The sequence below is a fragment of the Leptinotarsa decemlineata genome, unplaced genomic scaffold (genome assembly GCF_025532065.1).
Source record: "Leptinotarsa decemlineata unplaced genomic scaffold, Ldec_3_MD MMD2_tig00078422_RagTag_RagTag, whole genome shotgun sequence".
NCBI lineage: Eukaryota > Metazoa > Arthropoda > Insecta > Coleoptera > Chrysomelidae > Leptinotarsa > Leptinotarsa decemlineata.
This window is the reverse complement of record NW_027412747.1, coordinates 2,737,643-2,761,498: the sequence shown is the minus strand read 5'-3', so window position 1 is coordinate 2,761,498 and position 23,856 is coordinate 2,737,643. Positions and strand designations below refer to the sequence as shown.

At 34.4% G+C, this 23,856-nt stretch overlaps 2 protein-coding genes across 3 annotated transcripts in view; one reads left to right on the top strand and one right to left on the bottom strand.

Moving 5' to 3' along the window:
• Positions 1 to 13,069: 13,069 nt before the first annotated feature.
• LOC141487366 (uncharacterized) overlaps positions 13,070 to 23,856 on the bottom strand; it is a 51,486-nt gene continuing 40,699 nt past the window's right edge. The window contains exon 3 of the mRNA XM_074186319.1: positions 13,070 to 13,841. Within this exon, the coding sequence (XP_074042420.1) occupies positions 13,486 to 13,841 (356 nt within the window). The 3' untranslated portion in view covers positions 13,070 to 13,485. The remainder of the gene's footprint in view (positions 13,842 to 23,856) is intronic.
• The window catches only part of LOC111514284 (uncharacterized), a 39,946-nt gene continuing 38,019 nt past the window's right edge, over positions 21,930 to 23,856 (top strand). Inside the window, exon 1 of one of the 2 annotated variants that reach the window (XM_074185975.1) lies at positions 21,930 to 22,213. In XM_074185975.1, the coding sequence (XP_074042076.1) occupies positions 22,045 to 22,213 (169 nt within the window). In that variant the 5' untranslated portion in view covers positions 21,930 to 22,044. The remainder of the gene's footprint in view (positions 22,214 to 23,856) is intronic. The other variant, XM_074185974.1, reaches the window with a different exon arrangement.

Genomic DNA, 23,856 nt, shown 5'->3' with positions numbered 1-23,856 from the left:
TTGAGACACTAAAGAAAACATGTGACTCAAAGTGTCTCTCTTTTCGCATTTGCAGTTAGGATAGTTCACGATTTTCAATCTGAGAATGTGGTCTTTTGACTCAAGTTGGTTACTATAATGTTGTTACTGTGGTGTTTTCCAAACACATTGTCATTCCTTTATAAATTAGAATAGGCTCCGCGTTGCACATTGTTACATTATCATTGAGTCTTGCCGAGAATTATTTGTGGAAAAAAATGTCTATTCCTACTTTATTTCATTCAGGTTTTTTGGGCATGATTGGAGTAATGCTGAACCAAGGACTACATGTAGGTATTTTAAAAACACCGTTAAATGTTAAATACCATTAGTAGACATTTGGGTTTGGCGCCCCATCATATATTTATTCAAACAAAAAAAAACATTCAGAACTTCTATATAGACAAAAATACAGAACTGCAATACAGGCAAAAATTTTAATACATTATTGAGGTAAGAAGAGTTGGGAACATCAAAAAAGCTCGAGAAAGCTTGTCTTTGAGGTGTTTCAGCTTAACATTTACAATGATTTCAAAAGGGAACCTCAAAAAGTTCAGGAAAGCTTGTCTTTCAGGAGTTTTAGCTTAAAATTTGGTATAATTTCATAAAAGTTCATATGGTTAACCTGAAAATTTTCAACACTCATTTTGTTGTAGTGTAGATATATCAATGAAATGAGGTTTCACCAACATTTTTGAATGCACAGCAAAAAATGTTCTGGAAGAACACATAAAATCATGTAATGATCATGTATATGACTTGATTTTTTCAAAGCCACACCTAAATAATTCTCAATGAAATAAATGTAATGTAACAAAATATAAAATATATAGTTTAATTGTTGAGTCTCTAATATTTCCATCATTTTTTATATCTGAATTTTTATCATTTCACACATTCTGTCACTCAAATCATTTGAAACGTAATGGAAAACTTGTGAAATATAATAAAAATGACCATTAAAAAAAAGTTTTTTCAAGCCCCACTTTGGGCGCCATTTCTTTTGTGTAGCGTATCCATTTTTTTTACACAACCGAACAAGGTCATAGGTTCAAATTACATAAAATGATTCTATTATCATTACTACGTTACCTTTCACTTTTTTGATAGTCAATTGCCACACAGCCACATTGAAATTTTTGGCCTTGTAGAACTCGGAAACCTACTGAGTATTGACAGAGAGCAATGAAATAAAAGTTTGAAATACCCAAATAAATTTTAATTTCGACCCAAATATATGACATACCATTTGATGAGTTTATATAATGAGTAACGAAGTACCTACCTATGAATTTTTAATACTGATCAGTTTTTAAATTGTTCGGTTTTCAACGGGTTTCATGATACTATCTTATACTATTAATGTAATATAAAGAAAATAGGAGAATATGATAATGTTTCAATCAGATGATACTCGTATATAAATATCTTCTTCAGAGCATACTTAAAACTAAGTGAAAATGACCTCAATAATCTTCACACGGTAGTGGTGACATTCAAGTATAATGTTATTCGTTCATCTGAATGGAAGCTCAGACGAAAACTAGAATCAGGAATGATTGAAATAAACTGGACTCGAGAACACATGGGCTCAAAACCAAATGAGCTCAGCAACTGAACATCTCAGCGACTGAAGGGTGTTCAGCAACACGATGATCCATCGAAATCTGCTACCTTCCGCATTGAAAAATGGAAACTTAGGAACCAGGAGGCTCCAAAAGTACGTCCCGAAACAGATACCTTGTGTATGAAAAGAAGGAATTTGAAAATGTCGATCTGATATAGAACCATTTTTTTTATTTAGTTTATTTACATACCTCTTAACTCCAGAGGGATTTTAAACAACAATAGGTCTTCAAACAAATAAACAGATGGAGTAGTGCCTGTACCTGATAGACATATCATCAAAAATGAATACACTACTCGATTCCCCGGAATATCCAACCCACCGATAGGGACCCAACGACCTTTCTTGAGAAAAAACCAAGACCCTTATCAACAACTCCAATTTCCCTACCGAAACTGAGAAAGCTCTCATCCCCCGAGAAAAATCCTCACGTACCCCCCGCATATACCGTCTTCCAAAAATACACAAAGCCAATATTCCTCTTCGCCCCATTTTCATTGCTGTCGGTTCTTCAGTAAAAAATCTTGCAAACACTTTTCAACCCCTTACAGGACCGTACTCGTCATACATACGAAATTCATTTCACTTCCTTGAAATCCTAAAAAACCTCAATATTGTCGCAACTCAGTTCTCGCTTGGCTATTTACGAGAGGATTTTTATTTGCTGTTTCACCCATTCATTCATTCATCCAAATAATAAAAGAACTCATTTAAAACTTAATTAAATGTTTATTGTAAAAGAAACGGAAAAAATACTTTAAATAAAGTCAAACTCAAATGTTAATAAGAAAATAATGCATTAAAACAATCAAAAACTTACATTATACTGCCACCCAGCAGGATCGAAGAGGAGGAGATGTGCTGCATTTCTAATGACCCAATCGATACGTAAATGAATACTGTCTGTTGACTGTTAACTGTTAATTATTAACTATGATCCATGATCTTGACCTCCCTCAATATTTATAAAGAATTATACGCTGACATTGCGACTTTGATCCGGTCACTGTACTGAGGTAAAATGCACAGCATGCAATCTGTGCCAAGTTTGCATATTTGGAGATTGTTTTATATTCCATATCCTGTGATCGGATCAATTTCGATGTCTATGAACTTGAAATATCAAAAGATGGAATTCTGAATACTGAGTGTTCTTGTGTTAAAATATTGAAGTGAGGTTGGAATATCTTTCAATTCATATATTTACTCAAATGAATCTGAATCTTTTCATAATTATTTTCTATATTTGACAATATCCAACAGACTGACATCCTTGTAAGTTTCGAAGTAGTGTCTTTATTCACAAATATCCCCGTATCAGATACGGGGATATTTGTCAATATCCAAACGAAACACCAAATTTCCAAAGACACCGTCAACCTTATCAGTCACTGTATGTGCAGTACACACTTCTTTTTCCAAAATACCTTTTGTGTTATTATTTACCACACTATGAGTTCTATTTACAAGCTTCATTTACATACTTATTTACGATGATGTACAGGAGTAACCTTATATTTTACAAATTTTCATTTTCATGCACAACGTGTCTAGTTTCACCAAACAAAGCCAACAACTCTGTTCTTCCGTCGGTATCAATTGTCATTTCATAGTACATGGTTTAGCGACACCACTAACAACCGGAAAGTACTATGCACATATACTACACCTCTCTCTTTTAAGCTAAACCTAGCCTAATTATTTACAATATACATTTGTACAATATTTAAATTTAGTAGTTAGTCCAATACAAAATCTGACAATTTTTGTGATTGTATTGTACTTTGCTTAAGTCTCTTATCTACTATCTTGGATTTGCTATCTAATACAAGAGGAGTCCTCTTACTTTTTGTGTCAATTATCAAGAACTTTCTGTTTCTTTCTATTACACTACCATTATTAAGTTTGACCAAATAAGTTCTTGGTTTCTCTAATTTATTTAGAATTCTACCTGGGAACCATTCTGATTTATCTTCAGGGAGTAAGCTTTTTATTTTTCTGTCAAATAATAATGTAGCGGGTGATGGAATGTCATTGTCGATAGGTGTATTTCGATATTTAAGAAGGCAAAGGTATGGATCCTTGTTATCATACTCTGCTTTTTTCATGATATTTTTGAATGTTTGGATAAAACGTTTAACCATGCCATTCGACTGGCCATGATTCCACAAAAGCTTTGAATGCTTCTGAACTGTAATTAGTTCCATTATCAGATTTAATCATTTTTGGAATGCCATGTCTTGCAAAAAACGACTTCAATAGGTCAATAGATGCTTATTGTCTAATTTTTCCAGATGTCCTGTTTCAATAAATTTAGAGTACCTACCTAATAATCAATTACAATTAGGTAGTTTTTTCCTTTTATTTGACAAACATCTGTGCCAACTGTTTCCCAAGGAGTTTCAGTAACTTCTGTTTGAATTATTGGTTCATTCGAGTTTGATTTTCTAAAATTCAAGCAAGTATCACAATTGTATACAAAGTTTTCAATGTCTTTGTTTATGTTGGGCCAATATAAACATTGTCTTGCTCTCAACTGGCACTTTGTGATACCAAGATGATTAAAATTTCATTTCTCATTTCTCAGTTTATTGGGTACCATAATTTTATTGTTTTTGAATAATACATCATTCAGACTTATTATTTCATGTCTATGGCCCCAAAATGGTTGTAACTCATCTGACAATTTATTTTCATCACTTGGCCAACCTTCTTTTACTAGTTTCATTAAATTATTTAGGTATTTGTCATTTTTGGTTTCTTTCTGAAATTCTTTAAATTTTTTATCAGACACAGGTAGGGTTTTTTCGATTAAATCAATCTGGGCTTCTGTTTCGTTTAAATAAGACTTGTCTTTAGCAGTTACTTCATTTAGGAAATTGCAACTCAAACAATCAGCAATGAATAACTCTGGGCCTGGTTTATAAGTAATTTCTAAGTCATACAACTGTAACTTAATCAACATTCGTTGTAATCTTAAGGGTGTATTAATTAATGGTTTTTTATGAATTGAAACAACATTCGTTGTAATCTTAAGGGTGTATTAATTAATGGTTTTTTATGAATTGAAACTAGTGGTTTGTGGTCACTTTCCACAGGCACTTTTTTGCCATAGATATACTGATGGAAACGAGTACAACCAAACAGAACTGCAAGAAGCTCTTTTTCTATCTGAGCATAATTCTTTTCTGTCACTGTCAGTACCCTGGAGGCATAAATCACCGGTAAATCGTCTTGCAGCAGAACTGCACCTACTAAACCATTTTTTGAGGAGTCAACTGACAATATGACTGGTTTATTTACGTCATAATACTGTAACACAGGAGTTGACGATAACACTTGTTTTAATTTATTTAGGGCTTCAGTATGATTTTCTTCCCATAGAAAAACTGCATTTCTATTCAACAACTGTCTCAAGTCACTCGTTAATTCAGATAAATTAGGTACAAATTTTGAGACATATGTGATCATGTCCAATATCTGCTCAAGTTCTTTTTTGTTCTTAGGCAATGGCATTTCATTTATACTTTTTATTTTATCATTGTCAACTTTTACCCCCAAACTGCTTATAACATGACCTACAACCTTTATTTCAGTTACATTAAATGTACATTTACTTGTCTGGCTCTGTTCAGAACAGCTACTTAATTTTTATCATGTTCTTCTTGATTACTTGCAAAAACTAACAAGTCATCTATGACCTTCGAGCCCTTCAAAAATTTGTTTAAATTGCTTTTGGAACACTTCCGGTGCAGATGAAATCCCAAACGGGAGCCTGGAGAATATGTATCTCCCAAAAGGTGTTGCAAAAGTGCATAACCTTTTGCTAGATTCATCCAATTGTATTTGGTAGAATCCTTGGTTTGCATCTAATAAGCTAAAAACCTTTGCTCCTGAAAGTTCAGCTAGGATTTCTTCAATTGTGGGTATTTGATAATATTCCCTTTTAATTGCTCGATTTAGATTTACCGGATCAAGACACAGTCTAATTTTTCAATTGGGCTTTCTTACTGTTACCGATGGATGTACCCAGTCAGTTGGCTCTGTGACTTTTTCAATTATTTTTAAATTTTCCAACCTATCTAACTCACATTTTACTTCCTCTTCAATAGATATAGGAATCTTGCGAGCATTAAAGACTACTGGCACTGAATTTTCTTTCAAAACTATTTTATGTTTTTGTTTTAAACACCCTATACCTGTAAACACATCTTCATATTGAGCTAAAACATTACTTGCTGAAATATTATTAATTCTTTTGATCAACCCTAACATTTTACAGTGTTCTAGTACTAAAATAGCTGGACTATGATTTACAGTGTCTACTACAATAAAATCTAGGTCAAATTCATTTTTGTTTGAAAGAATACAGTGTAATGTCACTCTCCCAGCTGGTTTATGCTGCTGCCATTGTAGTTATTAAGTTTAGTGTTGGGTTTTTGTAGTTTAACATAAGGGATTTGTTTAAAAACACGTTTTGGTATAATGCTTGCTTGAGCTCCTGTATCCAACTCAAATTCTATAAATACCTTTGACTTTTTACGAAGTTGTAATACCTCTACCCAGTCTTCTGTTTTATTACTATGTACTGAACCTATGAACAATGAGTCTTTCTCTTAATCTTCTAGTTCTTCTTTCTTGTTCTGCGCTGTACCTTCTTTCACTTGTTTCTGTCCACACATTTTAGCAAAGCGATTCAGTTTATTACACTTCTTGCAGGTCTGCTGGTACGTTGGACATTTATTCACTTTATGTGTATACATTTCGTACAGTCCTTTATGGTCTTCTTTGTGTTTGGATGTGTATCTTCTTGCTTCATTCCTCTGTGTTTTTTCTGTGCTTATTTATTTTATTTATAGCTATTGCTCTGCTTGATATGTCCTTAATGTGACTCTCTGTTGCTAAAGTAACTCGACAAATATCGAGGCTCTGTTAATAGCTTTTCTCTTAATTTAATGTGTTCTATGCCACATATCATACGATCTCTTATGAGTGTATCTTTCAATATTCCAAAATCACATGAACTTGCAAGAGATTTCAATTCTGTAACATAGTTGTCAAACCCTTCTCCAGTTTTTTGATTTCTCATAAATAATTTGTGTCTTTCATATGTTACATTATTGGCGTGAAGTTATCCACAGATTTCTGGCCACACATGCTGACGTAGAGGAAAATAAAAATCTGTGGTGGGGATATGAAATTATAAGCACCCTTACTAATATCTGTAGCTGGAAATACCTATTCACTATAGGTTGAACGTGAAATTATTAAGACTATTTGGTGTATAACTTTTTATAGAATCTTGAGTAGATTGACGCGTTGATAACCGTTTTTTCATCAACAATACATATTTAGGAAAGAATAGTATTGGAAATATCAGACTTCCTTTCCAATACTCAATGTAGAAATGACACCCGATGATGTGCGTTCGTGAGAATTACACAACTTCCATAGTTTCTTGAGTAAATTAACTTGGCGATAACAGTTTTCTTGTCATCTAAACCGATTTAAAAAAAATTATTGAAACAATCAGATTCACTTATTGAGATTCCTTGTAGAACTGGAACCAGATGATGTGCGTTCATGGAAATCACACAACTCTTATAGAATCTTGGGTAGATCAACATAGTGAAAACAGTTTTCTTGTCACCAATACAAATTTCGAAAAAAAAATTGTTGTAAAAATCATACTCACTTTTTAAACACCTTGTAGAATTGGAACCAGATGATGTGCGTTCATGGAAATCACACAACTCTTATAGAATCTTGGGTAGATCAACATAGTGAAAACTGTTTTCTTGTCACCCATACATATTTCGAGAATAAAATTGTTTAAACGATCAGACTTACTTTTTTAAACCCCTTGTAGAATTTGAACCAGATGATGTGCGTGCATAAAAATCGAACAAGTCTTATGGAATCTCGTGTAGATTAACGTAGTGATAACAGTTATCTTGTCACCCATACAGATGTCCAGGAAAAAAATGTTGTAAAAATCAGACTCACTTTTTGAAACACCTTGTAGAATTGGAACCAGATGAGGTGCGTTCATGAAAATCACACAACTCTAATAGAATCTTGGGTAGATCAACATTGTGAAAACCGTTTTCTTGTCACCCATACAGATTTCCATAAAAAATTGTTGCAACAATCAGACTAACTTTTTGAAACCCCTTGTAGAATTGGAACCAGATGATGTGCGTACATAAAAATCACAAAACTGTTATAGAACCTTAGAATCGCTCCAGTATTTTAATACTTTTTTGTCAATAATGTCCTTTACCCATCTCTATCTGTTTTCGAAATAAAAAATAAATTGTGCTAAATATGGTCCAAAACATAGCCTTAATTGAAATTAAGAACATCAGTACAATTCATGAAAAGTTGATATTTTGATGATAGTTTGGACAAACTCGAAATATTCAAATAACACCAAGAAATCGACTCCATATCATACAGGGCGTGCTAAAATTACTATTATTTCCATTGTGCATAAAAGTAGTCGAAAGTTAAGTTTTTCAAATGAAACATGAAAGATGGTGAAAAATGCTTCAAGATGATATACATGTCCCTATACCTAAATCATCAAGTTTTCTTAATAAAGCCGTTTTTGTGGAAAAATAGTTACTCACGTTTCACCTACAAGTGTTGAAAGTGGCATTTTATTTTGTGAGTGGGGATTATTGCAAAACGAGCGTCAGTAAGTGGAGCAAACTCACGAGCAAAATAAAATCACTTTTAACAAATGTACCATACAAATTTTTTTGTATAATGTTACTGCTGATAATAAAAAAAATTATAGGGTTCATGAGATTTGAACACACGATCTTTGGATTACAAGGCATATGTTACAAGTACATACGCCAACTCACCTTATTTCAAGGAGGATTATTGTTTAGTCATGAAGGACTTTCTACAGTTGGACTGAATACTACTTCGTCATCGTCAGTAACTTCACAGGGATTTAATATTACCAATAGCACGAAATGCATGTGTGAAGTTTCCTAAATGATTTTTTGGAAGGTGTTCTGATTGAAGTGTTTCTTTCTATCAAAGAGATTTTCAATAACAGCTGTACAAAAAATAATTTTTAAAGAATTTGATTTCTAGGTAGCCGTGGAAATATCAAGCTTATGACAGTTTGGTGACTTTTATAAGTAATTGATAAATGGTTATTGACGGTGTTACAAAAATCGCCAAAAATGAATGCAAATATTGATTATTCAAACGAAGTTCTTATGAAATCACTTATTATACACGGACAGTGTGATCAAATCATTGCCAGAACTTGTAGTAAATTCAACCAAATGTATCCTGAATTAACACCAATGAACGAGAGGAAGTTTGTAAGATTACAAAATAATTTCCTTAACTATGGCTCCATGTTAAAGGCGCCTTCAACATTACCAAAACCTGTTACTCCAAATGAGGACAATACTGTTAACGTTTTGGCATATTTTTATGCATATACAGAAGCTTCCATTCGTAGTGCAAAAAAAGATTTAGGTGTATCACATGCTTCAGTACAACGAATTTTGAAAAATCACGGAATACATCCGTATAAATTTACCAAAGTTCAAGCTCTAAAAGCAGAAGACTTCGAACGTAGAATGCATTTTTGTGAATCCCTTTTGATTCATACACATCAGGAAGATCGGGAATTTTTGTCAAAAATAATTTGGAGCGACGAATCAAAATTAACGAGGGATGGTATTTTCAATAGAAGGAATAAACAATTTTTGGCTGATCATAATCCCCATGTTACAAAAGAAATGGGTTTTCAAGAAAAAATTGACCTGAATGTTTTCTGTATTCTGAAGAACAATAAAATTAGCTTTTTTATTTATGAAGACACACTGAATACAGAGAGATATCTCCAAATATTAAAGATGACCGTAACTGATTTTCTTGAAAATTTGCCTTTAGAGGAATATAGGAATAAGAATCTTGAAAAATGAGTCTGATTGTTTCAATATTTTTTTTCGAAATCTGTTTGGTTGACAAGAAAATTGTTATTACTATGTTAATCTACCAGAGGTTCCATAAGACTTGTTCTATTTTTATGTACGCACATCATCGGGTTCCAATTCTCCAAGGGGTTTTAAAAGATAGTCTGATTGTTGCAATAATTTTTTTTTCGAAATCTGTATGGGTGACAAGAAAACGGTTTTCACAATGTTGATCTACCCAAGATTCTATAAGAGTTGTGTGATTTTCATAAACGCACATCTCCTGGTTCTAATTCTACAAGGTGTTTCAAAAAGTGAGTATGATTTTTACAACATTTTTGCCTGGAAATATGCATGGCTGACAAGAAAACGGTTTTCACTAAGTCAATCTACCAACATTCCATAAGACTTGTTCGATTTTCATGAACGCACATAATCTGGTTCCAATTCTACAAGGTGTTTTAAAAAGTGAGTCCGATTGTTTTAACATTTTTTCCTGGAAATCTGTAAGGGTGAAAAGATAACTATTATCACTACGTCAATCTACCCGAGATTACATAAGACTTTTTCGATTTTCATGCACGCACATCATCTGGTTGCAATTCTATAAGGGGTTTTAAAAAGTTGGTGTGATTTTTGCAACAATTTTTTTTCGAAATCTGTATGAGTGACAAGATTTTTTTCAAACAGATTATGTTGATCTACCCAAGAAACTATGGAAGTTGTATGATTTTGATGAACGCACATCATCGGGTATCATTTCTACATGGTGTATTGGAAAGTAAGTTTGATATTTCCAATATTATTCTGTATTCTGTATTAATCTGTATTGTTAATGAGAAAACGGTTATCAACGCGTCAATTTACTCAAGATTCTATAAAAAAGGTATACACCAAATAGTCTTAATAATTCCTCAACCTATAGTGATAGGTATTTCCAGCCACAGATATTAGTGCGGGTGCTAATAATTTCGTATTCCAACTACAGATTTTTATTTTCCTCTACGTCAGCATGTGTGGTCAGAAATCTGTGGATAACTTCACGCCAAGTGTTACATTGACTTTGGGCACAAAATAATCATTGAACTTGATAACCAGCACTTCAAATTTATCAATTTCATTTGGTTTCAACTCAAAAGTGTTGTACACATCTAGGCCTTCGTGTCCCATGCAGTGTAGTAATAAATTGCACTTTCTCTCGTCATAAGCTTCCGTTAATCCAGCAGCCACCAGGAATACCTCAAAAGATTGTTCAAACTTCCGCCATAAGTTGGTGGCTTTTGAATCTCCGATCTTAAAATATGGCGGTTTCAAATCCATTTTTAGAGCTTCAGATCCTCTTTTTCAGACTGCGCCATGTGTTATCATTGATCACACTATGAATTCTATTTATTTACAAGCTTTATTTACAGACTTATTTACAATGATGTACAGGATTAACCTTATATTTTACAGTTTTTCATTTTCATGCACAACGTATCTAGTTTCACCAAACAAAGCCAACAACTTTGTTCTTCCGTCGGTATCAATTGTCATTTCATAGTACATGGTTTAGCGACACCACTTACAATCGGAAAGCACTATGCACATATATTACACCGTTTACAAACAAGTAAAGGATTCTTCCCATTCACCAGTCCTTGCAAACTTTTTCATGGGAGACTTCGAAACCAAGGTTGAAGGCTACTGACACATTCGATCACAAACCCTCTTGGTGATTCAGATACGTAGATGACCTTTTCGTCATATGGCATCATGGCTCCGAAAGTCTCCATAATTTCCTTGATCACCTCAACGACCTCCACCCAAATATAAAATTAACAATGGACATTGAAACCAATAACTTCCTTCCACTCCACTTCACAAAATCCAATAACTCCTTCACCCACACGGTCTGGAAACCAACACACACAAACAGATACCTCAACGTAAACTCCCACCATCATCATCCAGCACAAAACAACTAGGTTTTGAATTCTCTCATCCACAGATCTATCAACCTCACAGACCGCCACAACAAACAACAAATTGACAGATCCATCCGTCGTCAACAACAGCGTTTCCCACAAAGCTTTCCTTCCCTACATTGTAGGTATAACTGACACGGGGCGAAACCCGAAGAAACAGATCATCATACTTTGTCCGTGGGAATATTCGATTTTAGATAATATCAGATCTGTATATTTCTTTGAAAAATCTAACACTTCTACTTTCATTATATTTGGGGAAGTAGAATCAAGAGTCAATTCAAATATCTTTAGACAGAACTCAAAATAAGTTTGAAGACTGAGGACTGAGGAGGGATAAAAACGCATAAGAAAATAAATATTTCCAAATGAAATATGGAAACACTCATCTCTTCCAAAATACCACACAGTAAGTTTCTGTTATTAGATCAGAATACTCAAGTAACCCATAGTTTCGATTCGACTTCCGATCGTGAAAGTTCCAAACTCTTAATCATGTTTTTTGTTAAAATTGAGATGTTTTTGGTACGTACGTATTTCAAATATACCTACATACGTAGGTATGATAAGAATGCAATATTGTTTTCAGATGTGTTATAAATGGTGAATTTGGCTTCCTAACCTTAAAATAGGAACGTATACCTATGTAGGTATGGTGAGAATGCAATATTTTTTTCAGATGTGAGTTATAAATGATGAATATGGCTTCCAAATCTTAAAATAAAAACTGATATGAAGGTTTGGATACATATTTCTATCGAAATCACTATGGGTTTTGAGGAAAGCTCAAATATACGCCCAAAAAAAGAATAACCTCCATTGAAAAAAAGTAGGTAATGTGTGTTCTTTGACGTTTATAGTTGCCTCCTTATTCGTTTCTTGTAATTCTTCAACGTAGAAAACTCCTTTGAATTTTTGAATAGGTTAGATTGAGAATGTAGGAAACCGGGTAGGTTGCTTGCAATGCAGTGATTTAGAATAGTCCGCTGTCTAGTTGGGAGTACATTCAAATAAATATACAGGGGGTTTCATTTGAAAAAATGAACTTTTGACCACTTTTATGCACAATGGAAATAATAGTAATTTTAGCACACCCTGATTGAGAGTACTGATGTACTTAATTTCAATTAAGGCTATGTTTTGGACCATATTTAGCACAATTTATTTTTTATCTCGAAAACAAATAGAGATAGGTATAGGACATTATTAACAAAAAAGTGTTAAAATACCAGAGCGAATTCAAAAATGTATTAATATACCATTGAAAAAAATAAAGTTGCTAGGACTTTTTTATGGAAGTGGCAACGCCGCAATGCTGAAATTTTTTTAGATCGATAGAACAGGTAAGAAATGTGAGAGGTGAAATTTTCAGAAAAATCATGCTTTGCGTTTTCCAGAAACGTCTAACCTACCATCGACCGTGAGTCACGCTGTATATATTGGTATTTCTACTTTAATTGTCTTATACACATTCCTTATATTTCAAATATGGAAATAATTCAAACAAATGTTTTATACAATGTATTAAAGGAAACTGAGTTTCATAGTATTGATGATAATAATATCGATATATTATTCCTATTTGATTATTCAGGATTTTATATAGTCATGACTTATATTTACGGAAGTATGGAGCTCTATCACACCTTTGTCAGAGAAACATAAAAAAAAAGAATAATAGAAACATTTTTCAAGGAATTAGTTTTCGTGGCCCGAACCTATGATTTGCACCATTGAAGCTATAAACTCAATCAGTTCTCCATTAATAGGTGTGCTCCTTGGAAACACTCAATATAGTGTCACACATGTTCAAAGGTCAATGCTGTATTCTGCTGATAGGTAATCATTCAACCTATTTGCAATGGTTTCTCATCGTAAACTGAATAAATTTTATAAACATATTATATGGATCAGTATGGAAACCTCAATTGAACCAAATATTCAACAACTTTCCGGACCTCTTCATAAATGTATATACATCTCTTCTGGATACTTTGCAGTTGTTATACTCTTCGATGCATGTTGCGTTACTTAGTCCATTCCTAACCGACGTGTATATTGACGTGTTGTTTACAAACGTCAGCAACCACTCATTGCTCGCCACTCCGTCGATAATCTTGTCCAGGCTGGTCCCTCTTCCGCTTTCGACGTTATTGGCTGCCTTTTTGACGGAAGAACAGATCAGTCTTTGGATACAAGAGGTCATGTCGATACCGTTTTCTAACAGGACGTTATCTAAGGTAGTTAAATGGCGCCACATGTCCGAATGCTGTTCCAAACCTAGAAAAATGAAGAATATGAAAAAAGATAGGTAACATAATTTGTTCCTAAAAGTTTGAAAGAATTGGGTTATTATTGTGGAAGAGCGAAGTTTATTTTATGAACAGAACCTCGAAAATTAGAGACCGTAAAATCAAAGTTAGTTTACAACCACAGTCGTATTTGAGAACGTCTTTTACTTCGGCAATCATCTTTGGTAACGGGTTTCTGGACAATTCCGCATACGGTCCGCTAGTAATGAGAGTACTGACCCTTTCATAGTAGTCCAATTTATCCAGAATTACTACTTTGCTAGCTTTGTCGGCTTTCAAATAAAAAACGTCATTTTCTTTCAATTGTTTGATAAGTTTCTTTTGTTTTTACCGTCGTTTATTAAATGCTTCCGTTTATCTGTTATCATGTTCCTGGAGATTTGATTCCTGACTTTCTCCCTAACTAGTCTCTTCGAGGAATCATGCATATATTGCGAAACGATATCTTCAAGAACTTTCTCGGAAGACGGGATGCCAAATTTTAAACCCATGCCAATTTTTAAAAGGTTGATCTCTTTCTTATCAAACGATTGTATGAATGTATTTCGATAATATTTATGACTTTCGGAGTAGTTCTCTTTGGGTTTTTCTTTCATATAAGGGTTTTTTAGTTTCTTATTCTGTTCATGAGCAGATTCGAAATGGTAACCAAAGAAATTTCAAAGTATTTTCCTAGGATATGGCTAGGGTATGTGGATGATATTTTCGCGATATTCGATAACAAAAAATCGAATGAATATTACTGGAGTTTTTTCCCAACACCAAATCGTTATTTTCAACACCTCGACACATGTTTCGATCACCAAGTGATCATCTTCAAAGAGGAAGATTAAAACTAGGAACTATACAGGTAAACCATCCAGGCTTACCAACCTAAATTAATTTTACAATTTTGCCTTATCTATTATTTTACAATATATGTTATATAAAACAATTTTCAGCCATATAAAAATTAATTTTACAATATAAACAGTGCATCAGAAGTAAAAATTCGAATATTGAGGAGTTTGTTTCCTTTTTAAATAATATATTTTCATCAATAAAATTCAAGTATGAGTTATAAAATAAAGGACAACTTCTATTTCTTGACGTTTTGATAATGAGGAGCCAATATGCAGAGTTAGAATACAATGTATTCAGGAAAGAAACAAGCACGTACAGGTATATTCCTGACAGTTCACATCATTGTGGACAGCACAGTGCTGTGCTGGATTGAATTTTCTGGTGCATAGTCTTTTGACTTTACCTCTGACACATGATAGGTTCACAAAAGAAAAACGTAAAATACAGGAAATAGCAGCCACTAACGGTTTCTCGAGGAGTATTGTAGATAACATAATAAGAAAGAAGAAGTTTAGGTTGAGAATAAGCGAAGTCTCGACTTTTAGAAAGGACAAAAAGGACAAATAAATATATCTCAGTTCCATACCACCAATACACGAAGAACTTTGGAAAGATTTTCAAGGAACTAGGTATGAAGGTGGTTTTCAAAACAAGTCATACACTACAGAGCCTTTTGGAAAGTCCAAAAGACAAAGTCGAGAATTCGGAAAAGTCTGGAATTTACGAAATTGAATGTAAGGACTGCGATGCAAAATATTATGGACAAACAAAAAGATCTATTAAAGTAAGATATAACGAACACATATCACACTTAAAATATGGAAGACCTGAAAAATCAGCAGTCGCCCATCATATTTTGTAACAAAACCATTCCATAGACTTCAGTTCATTAAGATTAGTTAGACAAGTTAACAACAACAGGCAACTAGATGCCTATGAGAGTGTAGAAATAAGTAAACACAATATTATGAATAACGATGACGGACCTATACCAAAGAGCATACTATATAGCTTGCTAAAATAATATTTTATTCATTAGCAAATTGTAAAATTAATTTAAGACATATATGTATGGTATACCTGTATGGTATAAATAAGGATAGCTTTGTAAGTATGATTAGTTTGATCTTTCTCTTGAAGATGATCACTTGGAGATCGAAACACGTGTCGAGGTGTTAAAATAACGGTTTGGTGTTGAGAAAAACTCAAGTAATATTAATTTCTACACCAAAGGTTCCAAACAGTGCACCACAAGTGCTATAATGTCAATTAGGAAACCATCATTTTATTTATATTAAATATTTTATTGTGTTCCAATTATTGTGCCATTTTCTTTTACTATTACAAAATATACCGTGGGGATATATTCTTAGAATATACCATATGGTATATTCGATCGACAATATTCTTAGAATATTCACGGGAGAATAATCCATTTATAGACATTCTATGCACATTCTTTCGGGAACAATCCTAACATATTCATTCAAGCATATTCTATGAATATTCTAAAGGCATGTATATATTCCATAGATATTCTATGAATATTTGGAATATATACATTCGTTTTATGACATAAAGGGAATATTCCATGAATATCTGGTGCTGTGTGGGCTCAGTTTCCGACTTCAGCCCACTCGACCTGAGAAAAGCGAACGTCAGGCGCTTTGATAAGCCAAGGTCTCCAATGTTATGGAAGAAGACCCCATGCATTGGGTTATCCTTGTGTCTCCGCAGAAGTAAGGTGATCTCTGCGGCTTTTATCTGAGCTTTTTGCTGAACGGGTTCCAACTCGGTGACAGAGTTTTAGTCGCCTCGTTCAGAGTCGAAAACTATACCGAAAACTAAATTATTATTATTAATTTTTTTTCACCGTAGTGTGCGCTGGTCAGGCCCTATCCCTCGAAGCCCCGATACATTCGGGAGGGCGCGCCAGCATAATCAACCAATGACCACTCCCCACACCGTGGGGTAAGTGATCATTGGGTCCGAGAATCATGTGCCCTGAGCAAACGCAGTGAGCCAAGAATGACAGCCTTCTGCATCTGTGCGGCTAAGATTTCTGCCTTAGTGCGGCAAGCCGGTATGATTTTGAGATTCGAGAGTAGAGAAGACATCATTCCATCAAGGACTCCAATAATCAGAACGACCATCTTATTATTATTATTATTATTATTATTATTATTAGTATACACCAATTCCATTTGGAAAAATTAACAAAGATCGTGTAACACAGAACAAAATGTACAAAGAGGAACAAAGAAGAAAGAGTAAAGTTGATAGAAAAGATGAAAAAGATAAGAAATAAAGGAAGATGTAGAAGCCGACTGAAGTCATAATGATCTTGAAGATCTAATGAAGTTTGAAACAGGTATGTACAATGCTTGATTCACGAGCAGATATCGTTTGTGAGTTTCACTCATAGTCACTTTCAATGCAATTGTTCTAGGAATGACACATTAAATAGGAACCTCGTTGATCCTTACCTCACGGAAGTTCCTATTTTGTTGGTATGGAAAAAACAGATGCTTAACGGTAACTTTTCAACCAATTATTTTTTTGTGTTAACGGCATCGACCACAATGATCATTACCCTCGTGTTTTGGATATGCTATATTACCTAGAGAGCACTACTATCAGTCTGGTCAAAACATGTGGAAAACTTCCAAACTAAGGAAGAAATTAAACAATTAATTTCAAAGTAAACTCACCAGAAAGATGTAGATCATGCACAGAATTTACCTTTAGATATAAACAGAAAGTAAAAGCCCTCTTGAAAGAACCAATTCCTTATGAACATATACTAAAAATACTCTCAAAACAACTATTTTGATATGAACATTGAATTATTGAATGTGTTGTGCTATTCAATTATACAATGTGTGATTCAATGTTTGAAGAAAAAGATGATAGTGCCCTTTCTGCAGCAAGTGATGTCACACCAGTAGCTTCTTTTTAACACTCTTCTATTAAAGAATATTACTGGAGTTTTTTCCTAACACCAAACCGTTATTTTAACACCTCGACACGTGTTCCAATCACCAAGTGATCATATTCAAGAGGCATATTAAACAGTCTCATCTTCCTTTTTTTTAAGGAGAAAACACAATCATTACAGGAAAATCCTTAAGGCGCTCTCAGAGCAGTGCCTGTGCGAAAGTAGCCGGTCACATTGGATTTGAATCGCTGGAGATTGAATTCGTTTGGAAAAACGTTCTTAGGAAGTTTATTTCACATAAACCCAGTTCTCCAGATGAAACAGTTCCTAAACAGTTTACTGAGTTGAACCTCAAAACGATTAGCAGCCACAATTTGTCGCGTATTTGTGATATGTACCATTCTTGGTGGAATCAAATATGCCAAGTCACTTGAACACTTCCCGTGAAAGTATCAATAGAAAAGATACAAATCTCCAACCTTTCTTAGATGTCTAAAGAAATGAACTTTAAACCAGTCTCGGATATACCTACAAAGTAGGTTGAATGGACTGACGCCCATCAGAATACAACTACTTCCCTGGCTAATACCACAAAGGGTGTTGGATTATATCCGACAGGCGTCAGTGCAGGAATCTTCACAGAAAATTTCCTGCATATGCAATTGGCAATACAACTGAAAGAGTCGACCTTCAATTCTGGAAGGGGCACACTTGCAGACCGGTTTAGGGCTCATTTGCCACTTGTCAGTGCAAAATAGTGGTCATCATCGACCTAAAGTCAATGATATTCCATAATTGAAAAGAGGAATTCTGTCAGAGTATTTAATTCCTCTTCCTAAGTTGGAGCGAACAACAAAATGTCACTTCATCTAGTGAACGAGGTACTAACCAACTGCATATCCGAAATTTGCCCGATTCCTCTGAATAAGCAAGAAATACTTTCTTATTAGTCAGTGGGCTATGCTTGAAGACTGGCAGTAAACAAATCTAAAGAAATGAACTTTAAACGTTCATGACAGTCTCGGATATACCTACACAGTAGGTTGAATGGATTGACGCCAATCAGAAAACCACTACTCCCCTGGCTAATACCAAGACTAGGCGTCAGTGCAGAAATCTTCACAGAAAATTTCCTGCATATGAAATTGGCAATACAACTGAAAGAGTCGACCTTCAATTCTGGAACGGGCACACTTGCAAACCGGTTTCGGGCTCATTAGCCACTCGTCAGTGCAAGATAGTGGCCATCATCGACCTAAAGTCAATGATGTTCCATAATTGAAAATCGTAATCCTTTCAGAGTATTTCATTCCTCTTCCTCAGTTGGAGCGAACAATAAATTTGTCACTCCATCTAGTGGACGAGGACTAACCAACTGCATATCCGAAATTTGCCCGATTCCTGTGAATAAGGAAGAAAAACTTTCTTATTAGTCAGTGGGCTATGCTTGAAGACTGGCAATAAACAAATCTAAAGAAATGAACTTTAAATGTTCAAGCCAGTCTCGGATATACCTACAAAATAGGTTGACTGGACTGACGTCTATCAGAAAACAACTACTCCCCTGGCTAATACCACGAAGGGCGTTGGATTATATACGACAGGTGTCATGGCAGAAATCTTCACAGAAAATTTCCTGCATATGCAACTGGCAATACAACTGTAAGAGTCAACCTTCAATTCTGGAACGGGCACTCTTGCAGACCGGTTTCAGGCTCATTAGCCACTCGTCAGTGCAAGATAGTGGCCATCATCGACCTAAAATCAATGATGTTCCATAATTGAAAGTCGTCGATAGTCGTCTTCATTTCTAACAGATAATTGAAAGTCGGAATTCTTTCAGAGTTTTTTTGGATAGGAACAGTGTTACAAGCTTTTGATAAGTAGCCTTTGCAATTTCAGCGACATGATTGTGCCGAGACACATCGGTGTCCATTTTAATCCTCAACAAACTTATCGAGGGAGAAATCAGAATTGTTTGACCTGACATTATTATATCCGGCTTGGAGACATTTATCTTCTTGGAAAAAACATATGCCTAGGTTATCGTGGCATTGAATTGAACCTGGTTACTTTCACTCCAATTCGAAATCACTTCTAGATCCTCATTTAGATATGCAACCTCCTGCTGCCGGTGAATATGTGCCTCCGTAGCCGATGACCTGGAATATATTGGATTCTTGGTCCTTTCCAATAAGTCGTTGATATACAATAAAAAGAGGGTTGCAGGCAATATGGATCTCTGAGGCACACCAGCGTTGATGGTGAAAGTGTTCCAGAGATATCCATCGACGGCCACTTTCGGGGAACGTTGTTTCAGTAAGTTGAAGGGCCATACACAAAAATGATCTGACAAGCCATAGCATCGAAGTTTGGCCAGCAAACCCTCATGCCACACACGGTCGAAGGCCTTAGAAATATCAAGCGCAACAGCTCTTGATTCTCCATGTTTATAGATTGCGTTATTCTATATATGGGTGGCATACGATAGAAGATCGCTTGTTGATCTTTGTTTCCGAAGGACATATTCATGATCGCTCAAGATGTTGAAGCTTTCCAAATATTTGAGGATACGGTGGTTTGAGACTTTCTCCATGATTTTTGATATCACTGATAGCAAGGCGACTGGTCTATAGTTATTTGGAAGATTTCTCTGGCCCTCTTTGGGAATAGGCTGAACGGCAGCAATCTTTCAACTAGAAGGAAAAACCCCTTTGTTGTAAGACAGGTTGAAAAGTCCGCAATATACTGGTGCGAGTTCATTTGCACACTTTTTAAGTACGATGCCGGGCACATCATCAGAGTCAGACGCCTTGTTGATATTGAGCTATTTCAAAATTCGTCTGACTAAACGCTGTCGAAAAGTAATTTCCGGCATTGTGGATTCTATTCTGGGTGGTGCCTTTCCCAGTAAATCGACTGTGGAGTGGGACGCAGATCATTCAGCTAGTAGATTTGCTTTTTCTATGGATGTTGTTGCAATTTTGAACCATCCGCTTGTGTTAGTGGTGTAATTGGGGATTTTGTAAAGTTCTGATCAACAACTTTACCTACCGACCGGAAGGATCTAGACCCATTGGGATTGGCAAGCAGTTTATCTTTAATTCTCTGATTGTAAAAGTTCTTTGTTTTCATTTATCCTGAGTTTGCAGTTATTGCGAGCATTAACAAACATAGTTCGGTTTTTTGGCACTGGCATTTTTGCGCCACTGTCATAAGGCAAGATTTTTGGAGGCGACAGCTTGCTCGCAATTTTTGTTGAATCAAGGTTTGCCGTTAGAAAGTCGTTTCATTGAAAAAGGAATAAATGCATCCATGGATGATAGAATAACTTCTGTGACTTCAGAAGCACAAGGTGATTGATCATTAGAGCTGAAACAAGCATCTAGAAATTTTGGAAATGTTTTTGAAGATTCTCCCTTTCAGCTGATCTGTAACGCCAAACTTTGTGCGGCTTAGATTGTTCCCCAGTATTCATCGGTAAAACACTCAACACTGAAATGAATTTGTGGTCAGAAGATCCTAATGGAGACCTTACGTTGACTGTGTGAATTTCTGTATTGGTTGTTAACTATAGATCTAGAATACTAGATAACGTCTGCAGGATGATGCCTTTTGAAGATGATCATTTGGTGATCGAAACACGTGTCGAGGTGTTAAAATAACGGTTTGGTGTTGGGTTACTACACCAAAAGTTTCAAACAGTGCATCACAAGTGCGCTTCTATTAACTCCACTTGTATGTTTGTTGGTAACCGACTCCATTGGACTCGATTTTGACTAACTTTAAACGGACAAATTTATTTCAAACACTGTACACTTATTAAGAATCGATGATAATAAAATAACTTCATAAGTTCACTTCATTATCCTGATCAGGGTCGCCAGGATCAAATAATTTCCACACACAGTCTCTGTGTGAGAGTAAGTGAGACAATCACACCGTCTTCGCATGCGTTTATATTTTATATTAAAACAAACGGGTTTGAAATAGCAAGCCAAAACGGAAAATAAATGATAGTTAAAAAAACCACGCTTTAATAGCAACACAAACTAAAAAATAAAATTTAAGATTGTGTTCAACATCAATAATAAGTTCTATGGCTTGATTTGACTAATGACTTCTATAAATCTGGAATCGAAATAAATGTCCGACTTTGATAACATTTCCCGTTCGAAAGCTAACGAGACGAGGGACTATTCCCATTTGTCAACTTTTAAAATTTCAAAGAGAATAAAGATTCATTTCGAAATACTATTTGAGGTACATCATCTTAATTAAGTATGTCAATGTCAAACTAACGTCACATAAATACAAATCTTCCACCAGAAATCTCAGTGTATTCGCATTCAAAATTGTCGTATGTGAACGTTGCTCGTATTCCGTCAAAATGCCCAGCATATTTCTTTTGGAAGTACTCATTTTCAAAATAAATTTTGAGTACGATGGAGAGTCAATCTCCACCAAGGACGATATTTTGGTGAATGTTCGATTCTCTGATATGGTGAATATGGATATCGCTCCCGAAAATTTCCCTGTGCTGGGAGAACAACCCATTGGTGAGTGAACAACAGTTAGGTATTTATGTTCTTTGTATTGACTTTGTGCGAATATCACACAAATTCACTTAAGGTTATGTGGCTATGTGGCTATAGTCTAATCAACAAGTTCAAAAACATTGAACAATAAAGAAAAAGGTCCTAAAAATATGAGCGGAATCATCTATTGAAAAATGTTTTTGAAGAATTTTGGTGCAGGTAAAAAATTGCAATTGTTATTAACAAAATAAGATTTAAAAAAATGGTATTTAGTTTTTCGTTAATAACTCAAAAAATATTAATATTTAAGCAACTTTGAAAAAAGCTCGTTAAAGAGGAGGAAATTTCCGATGAAACAGTCCTGACTCCCGAAACTCTATCTTCATTATTTATAATTTTAATTTGACGTTGAAAATAGGGTTCCGCGCGGCTGTTATGGCATGCGCGCGCTGCCGCTAAAGAGCGTTTATCAAAAGAAATATTTTTTTTATAACATAAAATGTCATTTTGAAAATTTAAAAAAAATCTAGTATCTTCTTAACACTTGAATGAATCGAGTCCCGCAGAAAAAAAGTTTTATCACCATTTTTCAAAAAGTTATTAAATTGTTAACTAACAAATTTTTTCCCAATCTCCGTTGGCATAAATAATGGGATAAAAGGTATGAATAATTGGCCTATAAATTTCAAACTTCGTGGAGCCCTTTTGATATATATACTTCATACGATCCTGCGATAAAAATTTATTAATTTGTTAATTATGATTTCTTATAACTATTGCAAAATGAAATATTTAAAAATTGTTGATAGATTTTTTTTTTCAGTTGATATTCAGCTGTCTGTTTTCACATTGAACAATGGCAGTTATTAACATAGGATATGAATTTTTTACGTAATTTGTTCATTAATTTGTTTTAAACAAATAGAGAAATTCAATATTTTTGAAATTTTTTTTTTGCTATCTTGTTGTCTAGAAATTTTGATTTTTGATTGTTTAAAATCTATTTTTTTATATTTCGATTGTTTAAATAATCAGTAAAGGAATAGTTTTGCTTTTAAAAATCATAATTTACACTTTTAAATAGTTTAACAAAAAAAAGTATTCATTATTTAATTGTTTATCAGTTTAACAATTTGTTATAAACAAATATTGACCAACGTTATATTTTTTTCTGAAGCAGAAAAAATTATAAAAACAGCTATATATATGAAAGTTATTGAGTGTTTAGATATAGAAACGGAAAATAATAATCGGACATAGCAATCAAGAAAGTGGCTGCACCATACTGATGATGGGCCAAAAGCTCGAAACACGTGTCTATGGTTTGCCACTTTCTTGAGTGCTATGTCCGATTATTAACTTCTGTTTCTATATCAAGACACTCAATAACTTTCATATTTGTATAATTTCCTGGATCCGGATGTCACGCAGGTACCTATAGCTGCCTCCATGGTGATTTTGATAGTTTTCTTGTAAACACAAGATCAATCAACTGAAACCACAGATGTGCGGTCCTGCTGGTGGCTCCGTGCATTTGTATTTCTATCTTTTGGTAACCAAGTGTTGCTCATCTTTACACTTGACTGCACCATACTGCTATATATATATATATATATATATATATATATATATATATATATATATATATATATATATATATATAT